Raw genomic sequence first — 25,576 nt, forward strand, 5'->3', positions numbered from 1 at the left:
CATTCACCCTCACCTGCCTGTGCCTTTCCTTTGTACCTTGTACCTTGTTTTCACTGTTTGTCCATCTTGTCCAACTCTCTTGGTTACCTGCGTTTGCACTTCCGGTTTGAACTACACAGTTATTATCTTGTAAAAGGTTTTATTCTCTGTTTTGGAAATAGAGAGGTGGTTTTTTGTAGTTGTTGTTATTAGTAGATAGCAATTGCTATATAAAAATGTTGGTAGGTTGTAAACTTCATGTGGCCAGGAAGTATTTACATCTATTTTAAGTTACTGCTGTTCGCATGTAATTATTGCTATTTTGAGTGAATGAGTTCAGTTGCTGAAGTCATGCGTTGGTGTGAAAATATCGCAGTAAAGGCCTGCAGGGTTGGTAACTTGGCCAGCAATAAAATGAATGCAAGCTCTTATCTCTCAGTTCATCAGTTGCTGGGGCAACCTAGAGCGGAAGGGCTGCCTCCACCCAAGAGTCAGAGGAGCTGGATTCTGATCTCAAACCATTTGCCTGCTTGTACTTCTGGGTAACTTATCAGTTTTCCAATCTGCAGATTTTCCACCATGATAAAATGGAGATGATGATAAGACTTTTCTCCCAGGGATGGTCCAAAACTTAATTGAAATAATATTTTAAGTGCCTAACACATGAAGAAATGCATCTAAAATGTTATCTATCATTACTATCTGTTTCTTGGCACAGAAATAAAAGTTGAGAGCATATTTTGTTAAAGAATACATACATTGCAGATGAACAAAAGAGTGGCAAAAACAGTGTATGTACATTTATCATGTGACCGTAACACACGACATTTTTTAGTTCAAATATTTGGGAGAACAAATGATAATACACTATAATCTTTCATCTTGCTCCCTGCACAACTTACAGTAGATAAAGGTTATTTTAATTAACATTACCACCGATTGCTATATAATACCTAGAAGACATGTGTTTGCCACCCTGGGATCTGACCTGTAATTTCAGAGACAATGCAGAATCTTCAGTAGCATCACAAGTCATACCTGACTCGCCCTTTGTGTAGCTTTTGCCCATTTCTACTTGATAATCCTGTGATTTATATCTTATCTGGTATTAATTGAGACTATAAATTCTTTGTCCTATGACATTTTATACAACACATGCCAAGAAAGGGCATTTAATAAAAGTTATTAAATGAATGAATGAAAATCTTTTCTTTCTCATGTAATCCAGTTTGATAGGTTTCTAATCTCATAAAAATCTAGAGGCAATTTAAGTACCTTTCTTTAAGAATAATTGTTGTCTCGGGCATTTTGGTTTTGTCATCTTGGAGTTTTCTTGAAGTTAGTAATGCTTTCTGCTAGGATTTTATCCTCAAAGATGAATAGTGAGTTCAGTAGACAAGTGTCGTATGACTACTGCTTTCTCTTACAGTCATGTGACCATTGCTTTCACTGAAAACAGTAATAAACTTGTCTTGGTTGTCCATGTCAAACCCAGGAAAACAATTTTGTTCTTCCTGTCTTTTGCAATAGTGTGTGTGTGTGTGTGTGTGTGTGTGTGTGTGTGATAGAGACAGAGAGAAGGACAGATAGGGACAGACAAACAGGAAGGGAGAGAGATGAGAAGCATCAATTCTTCATTGCGGCACCTTAGTTGTTCATTGATTGCTTTCTCATATGTGCCTTGACCAGAGGGGGGGTGGCTACAGCAGACCGAATGACCCCTTGCTCAAGCCAGTGACCTTGGGTTCAAGCTGGTGAGCCTTGCTCAAATCAGATGAGCCCATGCTCAAGCTAAGTCCTCCGCATCCCAGTCCGACGCTCTATCCACTATGCCACTGCCTTGTCGGGCTGCAATAGTTTTTTAAACTTTAAATTATCTTCTTTACTCTGGTATTGTATTTAAGATTGCAAAAATTATATTTAAGGTAATAGTTATATGTTTTGCTGTGTATTTAAAGAACATATTTTGAATCTTCTCTAATTTATTACCTAACACGTATAATATTTGATATGTGCTAGTTTCAGAGCTACAATCCTATGATATGAGATTCGAATGCTTTATAGCTCTAAAATTGTAATAGCTAATTTAAATTGGTACAGTTTTTAGAACATAGGTTTGAAGTCAGATTGACTTTGATTCAAATCCCACTTTATAATCTTTCTGAATATGTTAAGAACAAAATACCAATTAAGTAGTCACCAAAAAACTTCTTTCTATAGTATCTGAGACATAAACTCTACAATAAATAGCTACTACGGCTAGTTTATAATTTTCATTATTTTAACTATATTTTAATTTATCACTCTCAATCAGGATCTTTTGTACAAAGTATAGGTTATTGCTAGAACCTACAGAAAAACTAAATACAATATTTTCCAAATATAGTTGTCAAATGTATTGGTAAAATACCTATTCCATCTAAAACCCAGAGCGAGCTGGACTTTCTGAGTAATCTAGAGAAAGAGCTGGAAATGGATCTGATCAACAAAGAACAGGGAAAACATGGTGGATGAGCCAGGGGCCCCGAGCACACAGTTGAGAGAGGAGTCCATAGATTAGGGAAAGAAGGGGGTCCGGATGAGTCCTAAAGAAGCTGTGAATGGGGGTAAATACGTAGTTGGGTTTTGGAGCAGTTCCAGCAAACTGGAACTGTGAGCAAACACATGGAGGTATAACAGTACTGGTCATATGAGGAATTCAGTAAGTTAAGAGCACAGTGTTTGAAAGGGAAGTAGGAGAAAACTGGGGGGAGCCTTGGAGACTAGACTCTGTTTAGTAAACCCTGGAGAAGTCACTGAATGTTTTAAGGCAGCGAGGTGGCACGAACAGGGCTGAGCTCGGAGGATGACATCGATGCCTAAGAGAGCGTAAACGCAGGTGCCATAGTCTCTAGAAAAGGCCTGCGTCAGCCAGACTTTTGTTTTACTTGCTAACAGAGTTAACACTGTTGTAATTGTGTTTCACCACTGACCTGAGCATTGCTCAAATATGTATGATTGTACAAATATGGGGTTTTTAGCATTTAAAATAAGAGCCGGTATTTCCCTGTCTCCTAGACACCTGCAAACTGTAGGGCTGCCTGCATCTCCAGACATTATCGTGAATCCCCGAACAAACTTACAGGGCAGGGGTGTTATTTCCATTCTGTGAAAACATTGACACTCAGAAAGAAAAGGAATTTGTTTAATTTCACATGACTAATACGTAAGAATCAAAACCAGGCAGTCAGTGCATATCATCCATAATATGTGGAACCAAGTGTTTGGTTTATTTTTAACAGATTGTTTAATATGGTAATGAAAATTAAAATCTACCTTTGAGGTAGTAGGTAGTATTTTTTCCTGTAATTAATCTACTCTAAGATATTATACTCTTTTCAATTAAAATACATTTGAAAAATAAAAATCATGTTAGTAAGTAACCTAAATGTAACTTCCTCAGAATAATATTTCTATTAATACTGATAAGACCAAAAGTTAAAGCAATTTAGCTTTGTCCATTTTAAAGTATAGATGACAACTGACCTTTGGCGTAAAAAACATGGATTCTTTATAATAAAGCATTAATTTTGCTAAGTCTAGTTTATTTTATATATATTTCATGGGTATTATAAATTATTTTGTGTGTATTTAATGTCAAGTCAAATATTTTATATATTCTAGTAAGGCAGTAATAAGTAAGTATGTCTTACTAGAAAAAAAAAATAAACCAGAAGGAATTAGATATAGCCCTTGCAAGGAGAAAGAATATACCTGCATATTAGTTTTTTCACTTAAAGATGTTGTTAGAAGATGCCTTGTAATTAAATATTGACAACTGTAACCCTTGCCAGGCCTTTATATACAGTGGTACCTTGAGATACGAGGAGAACAACATACATTTTTAAGATACGAGCTACGACTTGGTCTGTATTTTTGTTCGAGATCCGAGAGAAATTCTGAGATACAAGTCATGACTGGGGAAGCTGCTGCTAGTTGACACATTGGTGCACGGGTCCAGTATTGGCAGCACAACACCAGCATCTCATTCTTTCTCACATGTTACCTGCAGAATCAATTCGAATCTTGTGTGCTGTACTTGTTCTTGCATCATTTTTGCATTTTTTACTAACTCTTTTTGTGTGCTATCATGGGGCCAAAGAAAGTGAGTGTAAAGGACAGTGGTGAGAAGAAGAAGAGAATGATGTCAATAGAAGTAAAGCAAGAAGTAATAGAAAAATATTAGCATGGTGTACGAGTGATTGAATTGGCAAGGTTGTATGACTGCAATACATCTACAATTTGTACCATCCTCAAACAAAAAGATGCCATCAAAAGTGCAAATCCAGTGAAAGGAACTACAGTTCTGTCCCAATTAAGGGCAAATATCCATGAAGAAATGGAGAAGCTTCTGCTGGTGTGGGTGAGAGAGAAAGAGCTGGCAGGAGATACAGTGACAGAGACTAATATGCGAAAAGACATGTTATTATTTACTGCGACTTGAAGAAAGAACCATCAACCTCAAAAGAGGCAGCAGAAGATACATTTAAGGCAAGTCATGACTTGTTTGAAAATTTCAAGAAGAGATCTGGCATCCACTCAGTGGTGAGGCATGGTGTAGCTGCGAGCGCTGACATTAAGGCAGCTGAGGAGTACATCGCAAGTTTTTTTTGTTTTTTTTTTTTCTGAAGTTGGAAACAGGGAGGCAGTCAGACAGACTCCCGCATGCGCCCAACCGGGATCCTCCCGGCACGCCCACCAGGGGGCGATGCTCTGCCCATCTGGGGCGTTGCTGTGTTACAACCAGAGCCATTCTAGTGCCTGAGGCAGAGGCCATAGAGCCATCCTCAGCACCCGGGCCAACTTTGCTCCAATGGAGCCTCGGCTGCGGGAGGGGAAGAGAGAGACAGAGAGGAAGGAGAGGGGGAGGGGTGAAGAAGCAGATGGGCTCTTCTCCTGTGTGCCCTGGCTGGTAATCAAACCCGGGACTCCTGCACACCAGGCTGACGCTCTACCACTGAGCCAACCAGCCAGGGCCACATCGCAAGTTTTGCTGCACTTATTGCAAAGGAAGGCTACATCCCCCAACAAGTGTTCAACTGTGATGAAACATGATTGTTTTGGAAAAAAATGCCCTGGAGGACTTTCATCATCACAGAGGAGAAGAAGCTGCCTGGCCATAAACCCATGAAGGACCGTCTGACCCCTGCATTGTGTGCAAATGCTAGCGGTGACTGTACAGTAAAGCCACTACTAGTGTATCATTCCGAAAATTCTCGAGCCTTTAAGACTCACAAGATTCTTAAAGAAAAACTGCAGGTTATGTGGTACGCCAATTCTAGGGCATGAGTTATGCGGCAGTTTTTTATTAAATGGGTAAATCTTGTCTTTGGTCCTGCAGTGAAGAAATAGCTTCAAGAAAATAAACTCCCAATGAAAGCATTACTAATCCTTGAAAATGCTCCAGCCCAACCACCTGGTCTTGAAGATGACATTCTCAATGGGTTCAAATTTGTGAAAGTCCTCTACCTCCCACCCAACACGCCTTTAATCTTGCAACCTATGGATCAGCAGGTCATTTCCAACTTTAAAAAGCTTTACACAAAGCACTTGTTCCGCCGCTGCTTTGAGGTGACTGAGAATACAAATAAAACCCTTTGAGAGTTTTGGAAACATCACTACAACATCATGATATGTTTACACATTATTGACTTGGCATGGCAAGAGGTTACAAGAAGAACCTTGAACTCGGCATGGAAAAAGCTATGGCCTGATGTTGTTGCAGACGGGGACTCTGAATGTTGTTGCAGACGGGGACTTTGAAGGATTCGAACCAGAGACCAAGACAGAGGTAGAAGCATTGGAGGAGATTATGTCCCTCAGAAAGTTGATGGGTCTGGAGGTTGATGAGGGTGACGTAAACGAGCTCGTTGAGGAACATGAGGAGGAACTCTCAACTGAGGAGTTGAAAGAGCTACAGATGATGCAACATAAGGAGCTTCTGCAAGAGATTAGTAGTGAGGAGGAGGTAGAGTCGGAAGAATTGATTTCTACAAGTGAAATTAAAGGCATGCTGGCAACGTGGGAGAAGCTTTCAAGTTTTATTGAAAAGAAACACCCAGAAAAAGTTTCAGCTGGTCGTGCTTCAGCACGTTTTAATGACACTTGTTTATCACATTTCTGTAACATTTTAAACGGCAGGCAAAAGCAAACCTCTTTGAATAGATTTTTATTCAAAAGTCCTGCAAGTGAAACTGCCGAAAGTGAAGCCAAAAAGGCAGAAACAGGTGATGATTAAATGAAAAATACATAATGTTAAGCTTAGATTATGTTTAAAGTTAAGAAAGTGCATTTTTTTTACAATTAAGTTTTTGTGGTTTTATTTTAAATAAAGAAAGTGCAGTTTTAGTTTTGTTTAAAGAAAATGCAGTTTTAGTTACATTTAGTGTTAAGAAAGTGCAGTTTTAGTTTACGTGTCTACAGTGCCTGCATCCCTTCCTCCCTCCCTCCTCCTCCACCATTCACCCCCATTAGCCGCACTCGTCTGTCTCCAAGGTAAGAATACAGTACTAAATAACACTTTTTCTTTTATTTCATATATTTTGTTATGCATTGGTAAAGTATACATGTTGTGTTTCTTAATTAAAAACATGTCTTTTTTTATAATTTAGGATGTTTCACAGGGCTGGAACAGATTAAATCTATTTCAGTTATTTTATTTTATTTTATTTTATTTTATTTTTTTTTGCATTTTTCTGAAGCTGGAAACAGGGAGAGACAGTCAGACAGACTCCCGCATGCGCCCGACCGGGATCCACCCGGCACGCCCACCAGGGGGCGACGCTCTGCCCACCAGGGGGCGATGCTCTGCCCATCCTGGGCGTCGCCATGTTGCGACCCTCCTGGGTGTCGCCATGTTGCGACCAGAGCCACTCTAGCGCCTGGGGCAGAGGCCACAGAGCCATCCCCAGCGCCCGGGCCATCCTTGCTCCAATGGAGCCCCGGCTGCGGGAGGGGAAGAGAGAGACAGAGAGGAAGGCGCGGCGGAGGGGCGGAGAAGCAAATGGGCGCCTCTCCTATGTGCCCTGGCCGGGAATCGAACCCGGGTCCTCCGCACGCTAGGCCGACGCTCTACCGCCGAGCCAACCGGCCAGGGCCTATTTCAGTTATTTTAAATGGGAGAAATTTGTCTGATATACAAGTTGTCTGAGCTCGGTTACAGAACGAATTAAACTCGTATCTCAAGGTACCACTGTATATGTTCATCCAATAAGTATGTTTCTTTCACATAATTTCGAATCCTTTAATAAATCTCTCTTGCTTGTTGATTTCTAACATGAATGAGATGATTTTGATGATCAAAAAATATCTGAAATACTTGTTTTAAAGATTTATTAAAATGACAATTTTAAAATTGATCACTAACTTCAGTTCCTTACGAGATTTCTAAGAATAATGTAATAGCAAACGTGTGACAATCACTTTTCTTTTGTTATGAAATCACCTTTTTATGCAATGCAGTGACAGTAGCTGGGTTTGCTCAACGTAAGTCCTACTTTTAAAATTTGTGGTCTGGACTAGTTAGCTAAAATGATAAAACACTTTGAGTTGAGTGTCTTGTGTGTATGCACACGCTATTTCAAACACACTTCTAATCCATGTACTTACCGCCGTTGGAAACTTCTGTTTTTGTTCTTTTAGTCTGACCATGAAGCAAGATACAACCAACTCTGTTTTCACCAGAGAGCATTAGTGAACCATTCCTGCATTAGGAGCACTAGGAGAGGGAAAAGGCGTATTTTAGTAAAGCTTTTCTTGGGAGGTGAATGGTGATTTTTACAACATTGTGCAATATTTCACTACAAAACTTTTCCTAGTTCTATTTCCAGCAATGCCAGCCTAGACAGTTTGAGACCAAGCACTACCTGAGTATAACTAGAAAAGCTAGACAGTAAACAGAAACCACACAGGAGTTAGGATGAGTTGGAAATAGACCCATCTAACACAGACTAAACCAGATCAAAATCTCCCTAATTCTTGATTGGATTAGGGTGATTTGGATGGCTGGAACCCTCAGCCCAGTCTGCTACAGAGGCAAATATAATCCCCTCAGAATGTAAGCTGCAAGCAACGGCTTTATATTATTTATTAAAGACACAATTTAATGTAAGAATACAGAAATGTTGAATATAAATGTATGGATGTAGTGTTTGTACATGCAAATTCTAATGCAAAGAAAGCTGGTATAGCTTTTATATCAGAGGTGGTAGACTTTAAGCCATAAAATGAAACTGAAACTTATAATAATGCTTGCTGAAAAAGTGATTTCTGATCTAAACAGGATTTTGCACCTGCACTGGAATGAATTTCCACTAAATCTTAAAATTTGCAAAAAACCATACTTTAAAATCCATCTGGCATGATTTTCAAAATGTCAAAAAAATGGGAAAGATTGACATCTAGTGGCTTTCTGGCAGTATTGCATAAAATATGTTAATTCCCAAAGAGGAATATAGTTGTATTTTGCTTTATATAGGCTGTTCTTTCTTTCTTTCTTTTTCTTTTCTTTTCTTTTTTTTGCCTTTAAAAAACCACTGTAATGTTTTCTCTTTATTTGGCTTCTGTTTGTAAATAATTGCCCCAAAATTATCTTGCATGCATGAAATAATGCGCCGAGATGTTTAGAATTCATCGGGAGAAAGATGCTTTATAAATCAAATCAGTCATTACTATCAGAGGCAACAGTGTTCATCCTCAGACTGGAGGCTGTTCCTTCTTGAGATATTGCACTTCAACCACCCCAGGGGACCATACCAAGTCACTGTCACAGGGAGCGTAAAGCATAATCTCTGCTCTGAAGGACCTCGCTGTGGAGACAAGGAAACCTTTAATCATAAAATATAAAGCAAACAAGAATTCATGTATGAATGCCAAAAGTGTTCTGAGTTGAAATATGATATTCTGGAGACATGAGCAGACTGGGAAAAGCTTCAGGGAAGAAAAAGCAAAAGCTATGATGTAAAAACTGTTGGAGAGACCATCAATGTCCCCTTATCAGCCAAGGTGCATGACTGCAGGTGTCTTTGTCCACTATGAGCAGAAGTTTACTAGATTGATGTATAAATTGGGAAGGGTGGATATTGTAAAATTTAAATTTTTTTCTTAATTTTATTTTTTAATTACAATTGACATGCAGTATTATTTTATATTAGTTTCAGCTGTACAGCATAGTGGTCAGACAATCATATAATTTACAAAATGATACCTTGATAATTCAAGTACCCAAGTGACACCCTACATAATTATTACAGAATTACTGACTGTATTTCCTGTGCTGGACTTTACATCCCTGTGACTATTTTGTAATTACCAATTCCTACTTCTTAATCCTTTCACCTTTTTTGACCCCACCCTCAAAACCTTCTTTCTTCCCTCTGGTAACCATCAATTTGTTCTCTGTATCTGATACTTTCTATTTTGTTTGTTTGTTTATTTTTTTCTTCAGATTCCATACACCAGTGAAATCATGATATTAGCTTTCCATGACTGAATTCTTTCACTTAGCATAATACCCTCTAAGTCCATCTGTGTTGTTGCAATGGTAAAATTTAATTCTTTTTTTTTTTGTCTAAGTAGTATTCCATTGTATATATGTATCACTTTTTTTTACCCAGTCATCTATTAATGGACACTTGAGTTGTTTCCATATCTTGGCTACCATAAATATGCTGCAGGGGACATATAAATGTTCTCAGAAAAAAATTCTCACAAAGGAAATTTACATCATTATTTATAAGCTATAACTACTAAAATTTCTTGTAATCATTTAAAACTAACATCCTTATATGTTTTGCCACTTAGGTAATATTTTTTTCATTTTCATGTTAAATCATATATTAACACACACTCTCTCTCTCTCTCTCTCTCTCTCTCTCTATATATATATATATATATATATATATATATATATATATATATATATACACTTTTTTTTTTTTTTGTATTTTTCTGAAGCTGGAAACGGGGAGAGACAGTCAGACAGACTCCCGCATGTGCCTGACCGGGATCCACCCGGCACGCCCACCAGGGGCAAAGCTCTGCCCACCAGGGGGCGTCGCTGTGCCGCGACCAGAGCCACTCTAGCGCCTGGGGCAGAGGCCAAGGAGCTATCCCCAGCGCCCCGGCCATCTTTGCTCCAATGGAGCCTTGGCTGCGGAGGGGAAGAGAGAGACAGAGAGGAAGGAGGGGGTGGGGGTGGAGAAGCAAATGGGCACTTCTCCTATGTGCCCTGGCCAGGAATCGAACCCGAGTCACCCGCACGCCAGGCCGATGCTCTACCGCTGAGCCAACCAGCCAGGGCCTATATTTTTTATAATTGTGTATAAGCTGTGAACTTCATAGTTTGCCTAGAACTTTCTAAGATCATTATACTATTCAAATTCAAATAATAAAACATTATATTGTTTATTGATCTTTTTGGAAAGTAGTTACTAATAAAATACATTTAAGAGTGTAGAGGAGTTTAACATATTTTTATAGGGACAGAGAGAGAGTCAGAGAGAGGGATAGACAGGGACAGACAGACAGGAACAGAGAGAGATGAGAAGCATCAATCATCAGTTTTTCATTGCGAGACCTTAGTTGTTCATTGATTGCTTTCTTATATGTGCCTTGACCAGGGGCCTTCAGCAGACCGAGTAACCCTTGCTCAAGCCAGCGACCTTGGGTCCAAGCTGGTGAGCTTTTGCTCAAACCAGATAAGCCACGCTCAAGCTGGTGACTTTGAGGTCTCAAACCTGGGTCCTCTGTATCCTAGTCTGATGCTCTATCCACTGCGCCACCGCCTGGTCTGAGGAGTTTAACATATTTTTAAATAAACTTTTGAACTTCAGGACAGTTTAAAATTTACCAAATAGCTGCTTCCTATTATCAATACCTCATATTATTATGGTACATTTGTCACAATTAATAAATTAATAAGAACAATGCATTGTTCTTAAACTCTATATTTCATCTTACTTTCACCATTGTATTTCCCAGGGTTCTCATGAGAACTAGAATGTCTAGGATGCATTTACATCCATGTCTGCAGCAACATCTTTATACCTATTTATAGATTTATATATAGAGAGATATATTTATAGATAGATATAGAGAGAGGTAGAGAGATAAAAAGATTTATTTTCAAGAATTAGCTCACATGATTATGGAGGCCTGGTAAGCCTAAGATTTGCAGTAATTTAAAATATTTCATACTTTTTATGCTGATTACATGTTGAAACAATAACATTTTAGATATATTGGATTAAATAAACTACATTTCTGTCCCAGAAAGAAAACTCAGTGTGGCTTATGATTAATGGAGTGAACTCCGGTAAAATTCAAAGAGAAGCACAAACTGTATATAGAACTTTATGTTGGTGGAGTTGGTGGAGGCACGACCGGCTTGAACTAGTAGGACTCAGACTTTCGTTCCCTCCTGAACTTCTCGGGAAGGCAGCAGCTGAGAGCATCCTCAGTTGCAAACCTGGACCATTTCATATTCATGAGGATGACTCAGAGGGCAGAAGCAAAAGCCCAGCAGGCCGAGCTAAGATCTGGGAAGAAGCTGAAGAGCAGAAGTGGGTCCTAACCAAGCAACTTGAGCCTGCTTGGATTTCAGACAGCGGCAGACGGATGACGGCTGTACCCCCGAGTGTCTGTTGTGGTTACCCTGTCTCTGTGTCACCATTGTGTTAGGCTTGTGGGAGGCTGTTGGCTTGTCCATTTAGTTCACAGGCCTTCACGTCCTTGAGGAAGGGCCTCAAGGAGGAGCCTCTGCATTCTCACTTGAACACAATGGAGATGATGGACTTTTAGGTGGATTATGGCAGAGTGGAGATGTCTGCACATCCTTTGACAGTCTTCTTATTGAGAGCTGGGCTCTATCTTCTAACCCTTTGAATCTGTGACTGCTGGACAATAAAGTGCATTGGAAGGGACCCTGCATCTTACAGCGCTGGCAGGGTCTGCTTTGGTCTGGAGGTCTGAGCTTCCACGTAGGAATTATGACTGCTCTGCAGCGGGGAGTCCTTGGGGAGGTCTCGAGACTACCTGGGAGAAGGACTCAGCTGTGTCCAGCCTTCCAGCCGTTCCCCCACCCCAAAGTGCTAGATACCCAGCTTCCCCCATGTATAAGACACACCCTTTTCTGAAAAAGTTGGGGTCTAAACACTGGGTGCGTCTTATACACCAGTGGTTGTAAATTTTTTTACTTGCATTTTCTGCCTTTTCTCACTCGTTGTCTTTGTGCTCATTGCTTCACACTTGTTACCAGTATATAATAGTGGGTTATCTTTTACCACATTCTGCCCAGAAATAGCTCAGGAAAGATTTTTGTACAGTGTTGAATTCAAGTTAAAAGTGATCCACTGTGCAAAAGTGACTGGAAATTGTGCTGCTGAACATAAGTTTAGTCCTCCTCCAATTGAGAAATCAATCCGAGACTGGCTACAGGAAGAAACCCTACTGAAAACTCCATGGCAGAAGAAGGCCATGAGAGACAAGTCAGCAAAATGGCCTGATGTAGAGAGGGAATTGAAGATATGGATTGAAGAGCAAAGGGCAATTAGAATTCTTGTGTCCACAAAGATGGTTCAGCCTGAGGCAAGAAGGATTGCTGATGAAAACCACAAAGAAGATTGCTGCAGAGCAAAAAACAAAACTTGCCATCATACCTGGAGGCTTGACATCCCAGCTCCAACCACTTGATGTCAGTATTAATAAACCCTTCAAAGCTGCCATGAGAGATGAATGGAACCAATGGGTGAAGTCTTCTGAGGACAATTTGACACCAGCAGGAAGAGTGAAGAAACCAACTATAGGAGAAGTTTGTACCTGGGTGAAAATATCCTGGGATAATATCAAGATTTAGATAGTTGTCAAGTCATTTAAGAAGTGTGGCATTTCAAATGCCATAGATGGAACTGAGGATGAGGCAATATATGAAGATAGTGATTCATCATCAGACACAGAAGAGGACAAGCTAATGGATGGGAGTTATGACCGTGATGAGGAGTTGTATGAATTTTATGATGAATAAAACTTGAGTTCAATAACTTTATGTAATACATTTTTTTTTCCAAACTTTGGGCCAATTTTTCAAATTGGATAATAATACCTGCCAGGTATGGGTGTTAAACAAAATTAAGGTGCATCTTATACATGGGGAAATATGATACATGATAGGTTAAGTCTTACTGGACTCTCCAGACCAGCCAGTGGCCAGTTGAACACCACTGAGTAATCCCAGTCAATGCCACATGGAGCAGAAGAATCACCAGCCAAGTCTTAATGAAATTTGTGGATTGTGAGCATAACAAGATAACAGTTGTTTTAACCCACTACATTTTAGGGTCGTTGGGTGGTTTGTTATGCAGTAATAGATACCGAGAGTGAGTGAGAGAGAGAGAGAGAGAGAAAGAGAGAGAGAGAGAGAGAGAGAGAAGAAGAAGAAGAAGAAGAAGAAGAAGAAGAAGAAGAAGAAGAAGAAGAAGAAGAAGAAGAAGGGAGAGAGATGAGAAGCATCAACTCATAGTTGCTGCACCTTAATTGTTCATTGATTGCCTTCTCATAAGTGCCTTGATGGACGGGAGCAGAGGCATCTTCAGCAGAGCCAGTGACCCCTTGCTCATGCCAGTGACCTTTGGGCTCAAGCCAGCAACTATGGGCCATGTCTATGATCCCATGCTCAATCCATTGACCTCACTCTCAAGCTGGTGGACCTGTGCTCAAGCCAGATGAGCCCGCACTCAAACTGGCAACCTTGGGGTTTTGAACCTGGGTCCTCAGCATCCCAGGCTGACACTCTATCTACTGTGTTACCGCCTGAGCAGGCTGTCTTCAGTATTTTTTATAAAAAAAAATTGGATAATAATACTTGCCAGGTATGGGTGTTAAACAGTTGAACAAAATAAACAAAATAGCAGATGTATAAAGCAGCTACCGTACGCTTGGATCATAATGTTCTTTTCTTTCTTTGTGTCATATGTCCTTTTACTTACAAATGTGTTTACTTCATACACCATTCTTTTCCCTGATACATATGCACACACACCTTGCATGTATACTCATAAATACGTATCAGGCTTTAAAATCTCATTAATTTTAGAATTTAGAACCATTTGCTGATTATCTGTAAACACGGTGAAGCTCCTCGTGTCCTTACAGAAGTGGATGATGTGTTTTTGGTTGTGGTTTCTTCTCATTGTCATAGGGTTGACCCTTAAAAGACTGCAAATAAATAAGACTTTTCACTACAGAATGGAACAGGCAGGATGGCCTCTAAGGTTGTGGAGTAGTGAGCAGGAGGACTAGGAGTGCCTCTTTGAAGCCGTTCAGACTTAGAAGGTCTCAGATCTCAAAGGGAGAGGGCCTTCTTGGGCAGGTGGAAAGTGCACCAGCCTTCACTTTATTGGCCATCATCATTACAGCTCTTTTCATGGGGGGAAGTGTCCCCTCTTTTACACTGGGCTTTACGAGTGTTATCTTACCTCAGCTAACTCTCTGCCTTTTCTTTTAGTTATGAAAATAGTGGCCTGGTAATTTTACTGTTTCATAACTTAAGAGTCCAGTAACGCTGATCCTGGTATAATTGTATGACTCCAAGTTTGAAACTTATAATTAGACCAAAACACAGGTATGCTCTCTGTTTGGTGAACAAGTTGTTGGACTATATGAGAAAACGCATCTATTTGCATATGGAGAGGCAAGATATGAAAGAAAACAAATCTTTGGTGCATAATTAGATCTAGACTTCCTGGTAATCAGAATAGCATCTTGCGCGTACCAGAAATTCTGTTTAAAAGAACTAAGAACAGCAAACACCTTCGTGACAGACCCACTAACACAGCCCCCGGGGAAGGGGTGGGTAGGCCTGGCCTGTGCTCACCGGAGGCTGGGAGAGGGCAGTGGGGCCGGTGCCAAGAGGCTGAGTGGCCTTCTGCCAAACCCAGGTTACTGTATTATGGAATCCGGCCTCCGGCAGCGGGAAGGTGGAACCGCGTGCTTTTCCGGAGGTTAAGGTCCTGGGAAAGTGGGAGGTGGACCGTGGGCAGGAAGCCGGCGGATGGGGGCGGAGAGCGCGGCCAGGCTCTGCAAGAAGGGGCGCTGGGGACCTGCCGTCTGGCCCCGCTGGACCTCCGCGGAGCGCGCCTCCCGGGGAAGGAGGAGGAGGGCAGGGCGTGTGCGGAGGGGACGGAGGCGTCGCCCGGCCGCACAGGAATCTGGCCCTTGCGGGGCCGCAGGATCCGGAGGGGAAAGCAGCCGCGCGCGCCCAGTGAGCAGCCTCGCCCATCGGCCACGCAGAACCGGCCCAGAGCGCCCCTGGCCGCGCCGCTAGAGGCTCGCGGTGCCCGGACGCGACTCGGCGGCATGTGCGGGGTTAGCGGGGCCAGGGGCGCGGCGCTGGTCGGGCGGGGAGCCGAGGCCCCGAGGGCGCGGGGGCGCGCGGCCGCCAGGCGTCTGCAGGGGACCCGCGCCGGGTGTCAGCGCCCAGGGGCGCCCAGGCCTGGAGGCGCGGGGCCCGGCCTGGGGGACGCGAGCGCAGGTCTGGGGCTGATTGTGATTGGGTAAGTCCTGATCTGGGAAGGGAAGTGGGTGAACCTTCTGTCGTGTGTCATGTTTTTGTGCCATGTGTGTAATTTTTTTTTCCTGCCTGCAAAGCTGGAATCCATCTGGTCTGTTTCCTTGCATCCGTTCATGAAATCTCTTGTGCTGACATCATCCGGCCACCCAAGTGAGGTTGCTCACTGGTTCTGAGAAGCACTGGTGACATCTGAGATGACTTCTGGGTCAGTCCCCAGGTTACTTCTAGGATGTTCTTGTGTTAAGTCAGGACAGTGTGAACATTTAGAAGAGGGGAGGCTTCGTGATGACCATTTTATGCTGAAAATCATCCCGCATTTCAGCTGATTCAGAATACAGTGTTCATGTCAGACAACCCTTTTCAGCAGAAATACAAAACTGAAATTTGCATTACTGTTGAATACTTGAATTTCTACAGGCAGAGCTTTGTGGGCTATTAAGCAACAGCTTTTCAAAGTCAAGGTAGATGATGGAGTCATTTCTTTGACAATAGAATGTAAGGACTCCAGGAGATGGGACTCAGTCTTGACTTTGATGCACCAACAAATTCAGACAATATGGTTCAGTTGTTGCACTTCTGTCTCCAAATGAATAGCCTTAAAGGCACGCACTAAGCTGAATTTTCTGACCTCTAAAATATAGGCAACTGGTACATAATTGCTATGTCTATGTGTTATATAGGTAATAAAAGCTTAACATTCCAGCATATTCAAGTTTTAAAATACTTAGTATTGGCGGCAGCAAGAATGAAAGTGGCACCAGCTGTAATACAGGTGGGGTCGGACCAGACCCTGGTTCACCAGCCTCCTCCGGACTGGAGCTTTGGCTAGGAAAGAATTCAGTCAAGACTCAGATTATGAGAAAGGATTTTTTTTTTTAATTTTTAAAATTTATTTACTGGGTTGTTTGTTTGTTTTTTTTTGTTGTTGTTGTTTTTGAGAGAAAGGAAGGGGGAGAGAGAGAGAGAAACATTGAATCTACACATTGAATTCCACCTATCCACGCACTCATTGGTTGACTCTTGTATGTGCCCTGACTGGGGATCAAACCCACGGCCTTGACGTATCTGTATGATGCTGCAACCAAGTCACAGAGGTGGAAGAAATGAGCTTTAGGAAACGTTACAGGGGCAACAGAAGGGCCCTGGGAGTTTAAGAGGAAAAGAGAGGTAAAGAAGAGGAGAGGGAGGGGAAAGATCAAGAGCAGGAGAGGCGCTGGGTCCTCCCTCCTCAGGGCTGGTAAGGGTGAGCGTGTGATGGGAGGTGCCAATAAATATTGGAGGGTCTAATAAATACTCATCAGCTCTCCAGGTGCATCTTTGCAGGGGCATGCTCTTCACCGAGTGGTCAGAGCCAGAGGTTCATCAGTAATGCAGCTGGTTCTGAGGCCAGATTTGGCCTTGCTTGTGTGGTTTTGCTGCTTTTCTGGGCCTGGAGCTGAAACACAATTGAGGCCTAGATATATTGGATGTAGGTCAGAACTTCAGTGTCCTAGGGGCTTCATGCTCAAGGGGCCTAACTTGCACGACCACTTGACCACTTATATGCTGCGGGGAAAGATCACCTTGTGGGCGAGGTCCCTGTTTTCCCAGTTTTGCCTGTTGCTAGGCACCTGAGGCTCTGTCCTGGTGACCTCCTGTATCTGGCTGCACTGCCAGCAGCTGTGGCCCCATGCAGGTTCCCATTGAATTCAGACAGACGGCAAAGAAACAGGGGAGCCAAAAGATGGTGGGCCGTCCCTTTATTGAAGTCTTGTACTGGGCAACAAGCAAACACACAGGGAAAACACTTCCCTCTCACTCAGGCTTCCCAAAGCCCTGACTCATTCTCCGGTTCCACAACCAGGAGAATCTTCTCTGGTTCCTCCTAGAATCAAAGGCCCCACCAGTCTCAGCGGAGCTCGCAAAGCCCCTCAGCTCTGGTTCCCCATCTGCACCCCTTCTTCCTTCTCTGCCAACATGGCTTCTCCTTCAGCACCCTGCTTTCTCTCTGCTCTCACTCTGCAAACACAGCTTCCCTCTGCTTTTCCTTCTTCTCTCTCTCTTTCCCTGCCAACATGGCTTCTTTCTGCCTCTTCTCCTTCTCTCCTTTTCAAAACTTTCTGGCTCAGAAACCTCTCCTCCAGCAAACATTAGCAAGACAATGGCCCTTCCCAAGCAAGAAGGTAATTTGCAATTTCACAGACTACATATACCTGCCTGGTACTGCTAGGCCCCCAATGCAAACTATAAGCCAGCAAACATAAAAATCATATTTTACAAACTTATTTGATCCACACTGGCCCATCACCCTTGCTCTGCTCATGTCTGTCTGACTGCCTACCACACTGGGGCATGTCCTGTAAGTTGTTGGCATTTTCTTAGAGTGTATGGAGTACACTCTAAGAGTGTAAGAGTTGATGGTTTACAGCAGTGGTACCCAAACCCTGGGCTGCGGCGCGGTACTGGTCCGTGGGCCATTTGGTACCGGTCCACAGAGAAAGAATAAATAACTTACATTATTTCCGTTTTATTTATATTTAAGCCTGAATGATGTTTTATTTTTTTAAAAATGACCAGATTTCCTGTTACATCCGTCTAAGACTCACTCTTGATGCTTGTCTCAGTCACATGATACATTTATCCGACCCACCCTAAAGGCCGGTCCGTGAAAATATTTTCTGACATTAAACTGGTCCATGGCCCAAAAAAGGTTGGGGACCACTGGTTTACAGGGAATTAAATAGGTAGAGAAACCAAAGAATCAAAACAAGACATACAAAGAAAAAGAAAAGTAAACTTTTACAGTTCCTGTTTTTAGTTCATGATGTCAGTGACTTGTGGTTCCTGGAAAGACATGCAGGTTAGATGGCTGGGTCCCGGGACCCCCTCCCTGCCTGTCAGCTCTGTGACCTTGGGCAGTCACTGAGTGGATGAGCTCAAGTTCCTCTTCAGAATTCTTCTGAATTCTCTGGTCAGATGCATGTCATCACACTGAACTCTGAAGTACAAGAAGTTCCACAGAAGTTCAGGAACTTTGAAGAAGGAGGGAAGAGCAGAGGAGAAATGGGGTGGAAGCAAGATGTAGTTTCAAGGAACCCATTTTACCGTCAACCCCACCCCCAGCCCACCCCAGGACCCCTGCATCTTGGGGACCGCCTGTCCTCACCACCTTTGAAGTGAGAAGGACTGCTCCTTTTGGCAAGGGTGGTGTAATGTGAAGAGAGAAACCAGTTCTTCCATGTTGTAAATAATTTTCTTCTTAGTTTGAAACTCCTCCTACCGCCCACCTTCAGAAAAAGGGGGAATTTTGTGGAAGAAATTATTGTTGGAAACCAACCAAACAAACAGGTCTGCATTTTCCAGTTGCACAAACGACAAGGGGGTGCCAGAAGCAAGAGAATTGAAACAGACACAGCAGGGACTCCGTTCAGTGGTAATCTCCATTTTCAGAGATATCGTGTGACTATAAGAGCTGTGAATTTTCTTTTGTTACAAAGGACAGAAGATTCTCCAGAAATGCCTTGAATTTGGAGAATATTTTCAGGTCTGGTCACAGTGTAAAGTTTTGAATTGAGCATGAACAGTCAGAGTAATTATTGACCAAAAACATGTTCTTTAGAATCACTCACTGACTTAATCTCTATTGATTCTTTCAACCAACAGAAGGCCTCTGTGGGACAGGCATTGATTAGGTGCTATAGACAGAGAAAACTGAGGGAGTGTCAAGATCATCACAATAAAAAGCTAAGCATGAAAAGAGAGCTGTAAGCAACCCAAGTGACCATCCCTCGACGAGTGGATAAAGAAGGGAATACTACTCGCCCCAAAACAGAGTGAAATCTTACATTTACGACAACATGGATGGCCCCACTGGGTATTGTGCCAAGTAAAATAAGTCAGACAGAGAAAGACAAATACCATGTGATTTCACTTACATGTGAAATCTAAAGAGCAAAACAAACAAACAAACAAAAAAAACCAGGCTCACAGATGCAGAGCACAAACCCAGGTTTGTTAGATGAGAGTTAGGTTTGGGGGCTGGGAGAAAAATGTGAAGGGACTAAGGAGTACAAATTCACGGATGTAAAGTACAGCACAGGAAATAGAATCAATAGTACTGTAATAACTAGGTGTGGTGCTGGGTGGGTCCGTATTAGACTTAGCGGGGGGGGGGGATCACTTTGGGATTGCTTTCTAAGGTATATAAATGTCTAACCACTGTGCTACACCTGAAACTAAGATAATATTTAATGTCAACTGTAATTGAAAAAATAAAAAGAACTTTTAAAGAAATAAAATGAAACAAAAAGAGAAATGTATAGCAAGAAATGCTACGAGAGGGGCCAGTTAACAAGAGCACAGTTTTCCGTAGGGTAGCATTTGCTAGCAATAAATGTGAGCGAGATCAACGTGATGTATCTAGCGCAGTGATTTTCAACCTTTTTCATCTGATGGCGCACATAAACTAATTACTAAAATTCTGTGGCACAGCAAAAAATACATTTTTGTAGATCTGACAAAGTAATAGGTATAATCTTGATTCATGTCCACCAACAGCTATTGTGGTGTTGGCTGTTACCACTTTTTTAATTTGACAATCTAAGGGAAAAGAGGTCAGCGTACCTAACTAGTCAGGTATTTCGTGTTTTAAAATTCTTGCAGATACTCTGGTTGGAAATCACTGATCTAGTACATCATGTCTAGCACTGATTGTGTAGACACTTCATACACTTTATCTACTTTCAGTCTCACCAAAATTGTACAAAACGGGGCGGTACAGTCACCGTTTTACAGAGGTGGGTACGGAGACCAGGAGAGGAGAAAGCACTTGCTCCAAGTGCACAGCCCTGTCTGTGGCAGAGCAAGATTCCAGTCCATCCTTCTTATGGAGATATTATAAAGGAACAATATTTTATTTGATTCACTACCTTGAGATTTCAAATGGTTTTTTAATAATAGCCAAGTAACATACATACCGGTATATATATTTTAATGTTCAAAGCAGATCTGTTTGATGTAATTTTTAGTTGAGTGCTTCCTTTATGTCTTAAGTATTTTTGTGTTTTTTGGAAGAGTTATTGAGTCATGTGTCAATGATAAATAATTGATAGTTTTAAAACAGCTAAACAGGGCTAAGGGTAAAACAGTTTATTAGCATGACCGCTTGCCTTATACATTTGTTCCTCTGGGACCCATTCTTTAACACCTTTATCCTCAGAATTGCTTAGTGGTGCTTAAACGTACAAGCCAGAAGGAGAGGGAAAAGTCATATCATTGTATTCTGTCTTGTGCAAGACATATTTGGAAGGTGCAGGATCTTGTTGACCTCTGTTTATAGTAATTAATTTGTTTTTAAAATTCACTTTGTTGAAGAGTACCTATGAGTACATAACTAAAGGCAGAATTTGTTCTTATATTAATATATTTTTTTTGGTATTTTTTCAAAGTTAGAAGCAGGGAGGCAGTCAGACAGACTCCTGCATGCAACCAACTGGGATCCACCCAGAATGCCCACTAGGAGACGATGCCCTGCCCATCTGGGGCGCTGCTCTGTTGTGGCTGGAGTTATTCTAGTGCCTGAGGCAGAGGCCATGGAGCCATCCTCAGTGCCCGGGCCAACTTTGCTCCAATGGAGCCTTGGTTGCAGGAGGGAAAGAGAGAGACAGAGAGGAAGGAGAGGGGGAGGGGTGGAGAAGCAGATGGGCGCTTCTCCTGTGTGTCCTGGCCAGGAATTGAACCTGGGATTTCCACACGCTGGGCCGACGCTCTACTGCTGAGCCAACTGGCCAGGGCCATATTAGTGTTTCTTAAAACTTCATTTACATTTAGAAATTCAAATGTTGAATATTAGGTACCATTATAATTGAAAGCAAAAGCAAAGTTTTATTTTCATAAATGCTAGAGTGATCCCTGTTAGAAATAGTGAAAGTTTACTTTTTCTCCCAAATCACTATCTTAAATCAATATAAAATATAACATTTGTTTGAGAAGATATTTCTATAAAAAATAGGATTTGTTTCCTGTTAAATATTAGGAAGATATTTTGACTGGAGCACAATAAATGTTTGAAGAGATTTGTCAAAAGGGTATTTTAATGATTAACACTCACTGTGGTACACAAGTGAGGTTAAATACCTTATTTAAAATGTAGAGATTCCTTCGGTTTAGTTTTCCAATTAAGTGTTTAGTGATCCAAGCGTATTTAATGTACTTCAGAATTATATGAAATTATTGATTTTTTCCCTAGAATCTCGTTGACTTTTACAAGCACAAGGCCACCTGTTCCAGGGACAGGCAGAACCTGAACCCCAGCTTGTGACTTGCCAAGTCATGCCCTGGAGTCAGGCTTTGCGTGTCTAGAGTTCTGGGAAACTCTCACCCATCTGGCTAAGTCATGAAAAATTGTTGGTTTTCATCCACTTTAAATAAAGTTGCATGTAGGTTAATGGCACCCTTTTGTTCTAGGAGACAAAAATGGCGAGATTCTGGGCCTCAGTTTCTTGAGGATATGTGGTGTGTGTGTGTGTGTGTGTGTGCGTGCACGAGCACATGTGTGGGTCGAAGGGGACGTGGCAGAAGGGAAGGAGCAACTCTTTTTTTTTTTTTTTTTTTTTTTTTTCTTCTGAAGCTGGAAATGGGGAGAGACAGTCAGACAGACTCCCGCATGCGCCCGACCGGGATCCACCCGGCACACCCACCAGGGGCGACGCTCTGCCCACCAGGGGGCGATGCTCTGCCCCTCCGGGGCGTCGCTCTGCGGCGACCAGAGCCACTCTAGCGCCTGGGGCAGAGGCCAAGGAGCCATCCCCAGCGCCCGGGCCATCTTTGCTCCAACGGAGCCTTGGCTGCGGGAGGGGAAGAGAGAGACAGAGAGGAAGGAGGGGGTGGGGGGTGGAGAAGCAAATGGGCGCTTCTCCTGTGTGCCCTGGCCGGGAATCGAACCCGGGTCCCCCGCACACCAGGCCGACGCTCTACCGCTGAGCCAACCGGCCAGGGCCGCAGGAAGGAGCAACTCTTTACAAAAGGAAATTTTAAAAGCCTTCGTGAATAAAATTATATGATTACGTTAGAGATCCTTTTAACAATTTATTTTGTTTTTCAGAAGAGGACTGTCAGAACGATCTGGAAAGCACAGCTTTGCTGGAAAAAGAAAAGATCCTTTACCTCCATATTTTACAAGAAATGTGCAGAAAGCCATCGATAAATATACCTGGTAAGAATTAACCTGTGCAATGTTCCCGATAGCAAATCTGAAACGTGCCCATAACGAATATGGGAAACAAAATTGGTGCTTGGCCATGAATTTCTAAAAGTAAAGGAGCAGTTTTATTATCAGATAAAGGTAAGATTAGTGACATATTACATCATATAAATATTTTGAAATTCGGTGCGCTGTGACATTAACAAATATATCTAAGGAAAGAGTGGGTGTCTCCGAGATGTAAAGCCACTTTCCGGCCCGGCCTCTTCCCAGGAAACGTTATGCGTGTTACCTCCGTTTGCTCCCACAGCGAATCGGTGTCCTCGTTCTCATCTGGTGGGAGCCCCGCACCCGCAGAAGCCCCCAGCTCCTGGTCTGCGTCTGGGACGCGGAGCTCGACCACCGGCCTGTCTACAGGACGGAGCTCCGCTTACTCCTGGAGAGATGACGTAGGTCCCCGCACACTTTGGAAAATCCCATGATTACAGTGTGTAATGGAGAGTTGCTTTATATTTAAAGTAAAAATGATCTTTATCAATTGTAAGAGCATTACCTATTACACACCTGGGTAGCCATACATGTAAAAGAATTTACATGTCACATGTCAAGACTTAAACAACACAGGAAATATGTCACTCCTCATCACTCAGAGCCTTAGCTGTTGATAGTTTTTTTCAGTGGTAGTCAACCTGGTCCCTACCGCCCACTGGTGGGCGTTCCAGCTTTCATGGTGGGCGGTAGTGGAACAACCAAAGTATAATATATAAATAAAAAGAGAGATTTAACTATAGTAGGTTGTTTTTTGGGTTTTTTTGCATTTTTTCGAAGCTGGTAATGGGGAGGCAGTCAGACAGACTCCCGTATGCGCCCTACTGGGATCCATCCGGCACGCCCACCAGGGGGCGATGCTCTGCCCCTCTGGGTGTCGCTCTGTTGCATCCAGAGCCATCCTAGCGCCAGAGGCGGAGCCTTGGCTGCGGGAGGGGAAGAGAGACAGAGAGGAAGGAGAGGGGGAGGGGTGGAGAAGCAGATGGGCGCTTCTCCTGTGTGCCCTGGCTGGGAATCGAACCTGGAACTCCTGCACGCCAGGCCGACGCTCTACCACTGAGCCAACTGGCGCCAGGGCCTATAGTAGGTTGTTTTATAAAGACTTATTCTGCCAACGTTAGTGAAAATTCGACATAAGTTACTTGGTAAGTAATTATTATTATATGCTTTAACTTGCTGTAACTCTGCTTTATAAATTTTATAAAGTTACTTTCCTACTTTATAAATCACCATTACTGTGGAACCAGTGGGCGGTTAGAAAATGTTACTACTAACAGAGATACAAAAGTGGGCGGTAGGTATAAAAAGGTTGACTACCCCTGGCTTTTGTTTCTTTCCTACCTCTTCCCCCTTGGCCTTGGTGTGTTACTATTTCTTGTTTGAACTCTGTGGCTGGAAATTCAGGAGAGATGCTGACAGTAAGGCTTTAAATAAGAGGAGCACTTGGGAGAAGAAAAACTAAAAAATAACCGTGACTAGAGAATTTCGAAGGTGTTTTCCTTTCCCCTTCTAACTTGTGGAAACGATTAGCTCTTACCCTGTTTCTGACCTTTTCGGGAGTGGGATGCTCAGCTGGGCGAGTTTCCAGTGTACGGCTCAGGCTTCTGTCGGGCAGGCTGCAGACGGCGCGGTCTCCCGTCTGTTAAACCCCTGTAGTGCCCCTCAGAAGCCCGGCACGGCTTTCTGTGACGCCCTTGGCCGGGAGGAGCCGGCGCTATCGCACTGTGCATGTTCTACCTCCTGTGCTTTGCTCGTGTTCTACTTTTCTTGGCTCTCTTTCAAAAGCAGTTCTGCATTCATCACTGCCCGTGTCTCCTCTCCCTCCTGCGATCATAGCTTGGGGGGGGGGGAGTCAGCTCTGAATCACTCAGGACTTCTTTCAATAAGATGTGACTCTCACTTCTGGTAAACAGCCTCCGCCGCCCTCTCCCTCCCTGCCACCCCCACGCACATGCTGTTCACGAGTGTGTGCCGTGTGTGCCGGCGGGAAGTAGGCTGAGAGTCATTGCTTCCTGCTGGCCAGATCCTGGGATGCCGTTAGGACTTTTTCATGTCATTAGCCCGAGAGATTCCTAGGACTTTCTTTTATAGAATTTACGTTACTCCAGAACCTGCAGTTGCTTTGAAACACTTTCATCTGTTTTTTGATAAGTCATATTAGCAAAAGCAACCAAATGCAAGGGAGAGAATATTAGAAGTAAACCCCTTCCTGGGGCCCAGCTACCCAGTGCAGTCCCCTTCTAAGAGGCAAATATTATTACTGATTTTCTCCTAATTTGCATTTTAAAAGTGATAATTCAACTCCCCCACAACCTGGAAAACTAGTTTATTATCAGCTGGAAGGTAGAAGTAACACAGAAAATATGAAATACCATTTTGTGGCAATCGTCCTGAATAGACCGTTTGGCTCAGTCATGTCAGACTGTATATGCCCTTGGTTGCTCTGAGCTGTGGATTGTGTTTCAGGTTCACACGTCCCTGGAGGCTGCCCGGTCCGTGTTGGTTCTGCCAGCTGTGACGTCTGTGTTCCCCTCCCTGGTTCTGAGGGCTATGGGACTGTCGCCTCCCAACCACTGGGGACGTGCGCACAGGCCGGAAGGTTCTCTCGCCCATTTTGCATGGCAGCCCAGGAACCTCTTTAGGTCAGGCAGGAAGGAATTAATACTCCAGCCTCATGCTAAGAACCACGCTTTGGGATTTGTTCCATTGGTTACAAGAATGTGAATGGCCATTTCTATAAAAGTAATTTGCCTTTTCAGTAGTAT

The 25,576-nt window shown here is 42.8% G+C and overlaps 1 protein-coding gene across 3 annotated transcripts in view; it reads left to right on the forward strand.

Moving 5' to 3' along the window:
* FAM149A (family with sequence similarity 149 member A) overlaps positions 1-25,576 on the forward strand; it is a 52,872-nt gene that overhangs the window by 5,667 nt on the left and 21,629 nt on the right. For 2 of the 3 annotated variants that reach the window (XR_010726207.1, XM_066236980.1), the window contains exons 2-3: positions 22,665-22,775; positions 23,074-23,212. Coding sequence is in view for 2 of the 3 variants with exons in the window: in XM_066236980.1 (XP_066093077.1) it covers positions 22,665-22,775; positions 23,074-23,212 (250 nt within the window). In the remaining variant the exon portion in view is untranslated. Of the gene's footprint in view, positions 1-15,051; positions 15,567-22,664; positions 22,776-23,073; positions 23,213-25,576 lie in introns of those variants that run through there. The other variant, XM_066236981.1, reaches the window with a different exon arrangement.

This window comes from Saccopteryx bilineata, chromosome 6, assembly GCF_036850765.1.
Source record: "Saccopteryx bilineata isolate mSacBil1 chromosome 6, mSacBil1_pri_phased_curated, whole genome shotgun sequence".
NCBI classification, from domain to species: Eukaryota; Metazoa; Chordata; class Mammalia; order Chiroptera; family Emballonuridae; genus Saccopteryx; species Saccopteryx bilineata.